Source organism: Guillardia theta (genome assembly GCF_000315625.1).
Source record: "Guillardia theta CCMP2712 unplaced genomic scaffold GUITHscaffold_14, whole genome shotgun sequence".
NCBI lineage: Eukaryota > Cryptophyceae > Pyrenomonadales > Geminigeraceae > Guillardia > Guillardia theta.
The window spans coordinates 909,130-912,268 of record NW_005434660.1 but is presented as its reverse complement, the minus strand read 5'-3'; the positions used below and the strand labels follow the sequence as shown (position 1 = coordinate 912,268).

General features: G+C 56.6%; 2 protein-coding genes across 2 annotated transcripts in view; one reads left to right on the top strand and one right to left on the bottom strand.

Moving 5' to 3' along the window:
- The window catches only part of GUITHDRAFT_135270 (hypothetical protein), a gene marked incomplete at both ends in the record, with an annotated part of 1,808 nt that extends 881 nt beyond the window's left edge, over positions 1-927 (top strand). Inside the window, 2 exons of the mRNA XM_005837577.1 lie at positions 151-271; positions 543-927. Of these exons, the coding sequence (XP_005837634.1) occupies positions 151-271; positions 543-927 (506 nt within the window). The remainder of the gene's footprint in view (positions 1-150; positions 272-542) is intronic.
- A 268-nt stretch (positions 928-1,195) lies between these two features.
- GUITHDRAFT_135269 (hypothetical protein) overlaps positions 1,196-3,139 on the bottom strand; it is a gene marked incomplete at both ends in the record, with an annotated part of 3,885 nt that continues 1,941 nt past the window's right edge. The window contains 7 exons of the mRNA XM_005837576.1: positions 1,196-1,238; positions 1,304-1,346; positions 1,399-1,459; positions 1,512-1,553; positions 1,605-1,649; positions 1,882-2,855; positions 3,017-3,081. Coding sequence (XP_005837633.1) covers positions 1,196-1,238; positions 1,304-1,346; positions 1,399-1,459; positions 1,512-1,553; positions 1,605-1,649; positions 1,882-2,855; positions 3,017-3,081 — 1,273 coding nt within the window. The remainder of the gene's footprint in view (positions 1,239-1,303; positions 1,347-1,398; positions 1,460-1,511; positions 1,554-1,604; positions 1,650-1,881; positions 2,856-3,016; positions 3,082-3,139) is intronic.

Genomic DNA, 3,139 nt, shown 5'->3' with positions numbered 1-3,139 from the left:
GCTCCTGCTCCTCCTGCTCCTCCTGCTCCTGCTCCTGCTCCTCCTGCTCCTCCTGCTCCTGCTCCTGCTCCTGCGCCTCGGGCTCATCGGGCTCCTCCTCCTCCTCCGGCCGGCTCATTGTTCTTGTCTTTCGACTCAAGTCTGCGGCAGGACAACACGTTGTTCACGCTCATCGCAAGGGATACCGCGTCACATGTCTCTGCGGAGAAGTTGCTGTTAACTGCGAAGGAGACCCTCTGTTCTCTGCCTACTGCCACTGCAAGGAGTGCAGGTATCCTTATCCTTGCTCTCCTGCTCCTGCTCCTGCTCCTGCTCCTGCTCCTGCTCCTGCTCCTGCTCCTGCTCCTGCTCCTGCTCCTTTGGTTTCGTCCTCGTTCTGACAATCCCCCTCATCCTCCTTCCCCTTTCCTCATCGATTTGTTTCTTACCGCTTCGATCCATCTACAACTTCCCGATCCCCTCCCGTCCTCGTCCTCGTCCTCGTCCTCGTCCTCGTCCTCGCTCTCGTCCCTCCTCTTTGCTTCTCTCACCTGTTCTACCAGGAGGACAACAGGAGCGCCTGTCTTCCATGGCGCAGGTTTCGAGAAAGAGCAAGTCAAGATCTCCTTCACCTCCTCCTCCTCCTCCTTCTCCCTCTCGCCGTCCTCCTCCCCTCCGCCCCCTTCCTCCTCCTCCTCCCTGGGCTCCTACGTGGCCAACCGCATGATCCGCTACTTCTGCAAAATGTGCGGTACCTATGTCTTCGGCGACTGCCGGGAGACATGCATGGCGGACGTGATCGAAGTTCCTTGCGCGCTGATGGAGGATCCTCCTCCTCCTCAGTTCCACGCCTACGTGCTGGAGCGACTGTCCTGCCTCAGTCTCAACGACGACTTGCCACAGCATGAGGACTGGCCGTTGAAGATGCGAGCGAATGAGGAACGATGAGAGGAGGGGGAGGAGAGAGGGGAGAGAAGCTGGATGGAGAGGAGGAGGAGGAGGAAGAGGAGGAGGAATGTGGAATACGAGAGGAGCAGAAAAGGTGCTGGAGGAGTTGGTGCAAAAAAGGACGATCAACTGTTGGGGCAAGAAGGTCAAAGTGGAACCTGAAATCAAGAAGCAAAATTTGAAAGTCTCAGGAGATTCTCGTTCGTGGTTGCGCTTTTTTGTGAACATCTTGTAAACTAGCTAGTAAACGAGCGGGACATGTCAGAATCTACTCGGCCTTGCGAAGTCGAAATTTCCGATGTGGTTGCTTGCTGATCGAAAAATGTCAGAAGGACTTGCGATGAACACTCTTGTTCATCACATATAAGAAAGAAACCTCAACAACGTCATCTTCAACTCCTTGCAAGACTTGTACGACGCTGACGACCGTCATCGTCAGTGGCGGCGAAAGAACAACACACAAAGACTCACCATCTCGAAGCATCCGGTACATCATGTACAACAACAACACAACAGAGAAGACGAAAAGAATCTGCCGTGGAGCGAGTGAGCCAGCATGGACATCACACCGCAAGTCTGCTCACGTGCTGATCTCTTGGGTTGCGGAACGCGAAGAGCAACTCAACCTAAGAGGAGAAGAGAGGTGAGAGCATGTAAGACGGCAAACGACTGATAACCTCCTGTCCGTCCTCGAAGCCCTCCTTGAAGTCCAACATGGAGACCTGCGGTGAAAGACATGAGTCAACTCAACATCAACTCCTCCTCTCCCCTCCTTGCTCCCCCTGTCTCCCTGCTCCCTGCTCGCTGCTTGCTCCTTGTTCCTCGCTCCAACTCCTGGCTCTCTGCTCCTGGCCCCTCGTTCTTTCCTCGCCTTTTTCCTCCCTATCCACTCCCCTCCTCTCCTCTCCTGGCTGTTTCCTCTCCCTGTTCCTCCTCCTCCTCTTCCCTACTCACCCCGATCAGGTTTGGAGAAACCGCAAAGTGCTCCACGCGCTTCTCCTTCCCCCGCCCCTCCTCCCTCCACCTCGCCACCACAGTCCACAGCGAGTGAAAGCTCATCTTCAGCACGACAACATCCGAACCCGCCGGCCTGAACCCGCCATGGCACTTCACTCTCGCCGCCACCCTCCCAGGATCACGTTCCTCCTCCCTCACAACCTCGCACCTGCTCCTCCCGCTGCCCTCCATCCCCGCTCCCCATCTCGACTCCACCGCAACCTGCACCAGCTTACTGACCTGCTCTAGCCCAGCTTTGATCGTCTCCATTCCCACAAGGCGGAGATTGTAGGCCGCAAACTTCTCTATCGCCTGCTGCAGGGCCACCGGCCCCTCGAGACCTTTCCTCTTCACGTACTCCGAGTTGCTCTCCAGCACCTCCAGCACGTCTCTCTCCCCAGCTCCCTCCAAAGTATCTTTCCCCCTTCCTGCTCCTCCTGCTCCTCCTGCTCCAGAGCAGGAACCCCTGCTGAGGCTGGGCAGCATGCCTTGCTCGTACATACCCCGGGTGATATTGAGCAGGAGGTAGCGGAGGGCAGGGGACTTGTACCCTCCTCTCGAGCAGACGACAAGCGGGGAGGAAACGATCTCAACCAGCCCGAACTCCCCGCTAACTTGGTGGAGGCTGTACCCGTTCCCGAGCTGGGAGATGCACCCGTCCATTGAGACGTTGGCAGCGCAGCTGGGGAAGACGGTAGAAATGTAGCTGGGCACCTGCAGGACCTTCTTCTTGGCGACCACCACGTGCTTTACGTTGTACAGGCGGAACAGAGCTGGAGTCCAGCTGAAGTGCTCGAGGTGCCAGAAGCTGAGGGTGTCGTGGTAGCCTCTAGAGTAGGAGATCAGCCCTGCCGCCCCCGCCACGTGCGCGAGCATGTTGAGCGTGAAGTGGGAGCGGGTGGACTGGTGTACCATGTACCTGTGCCCGGCACCTGCTGGGAGTTCAGGTGAGGAGGAGGAAAGAGGATGATGGAGATGATGATGATGATGATGATGATGATGATGATGATGATGATGATGAGGAGGAGGAGGAGGAGGAGGAGGAGGAGGAGGAGGAGGAAGAGAGAGGATGTCAAAATTGTAAAAGGGATACCTCGACGCTTGTCTTCACGCAGGTGCTCTACAATGTCTCTGTAGCCCAGGCTGTTGATGTCAAAACTGATGAATTATCAGTCATCTCCTGTTGCATACGGCGCATGATCAGCTCCCGCGATCT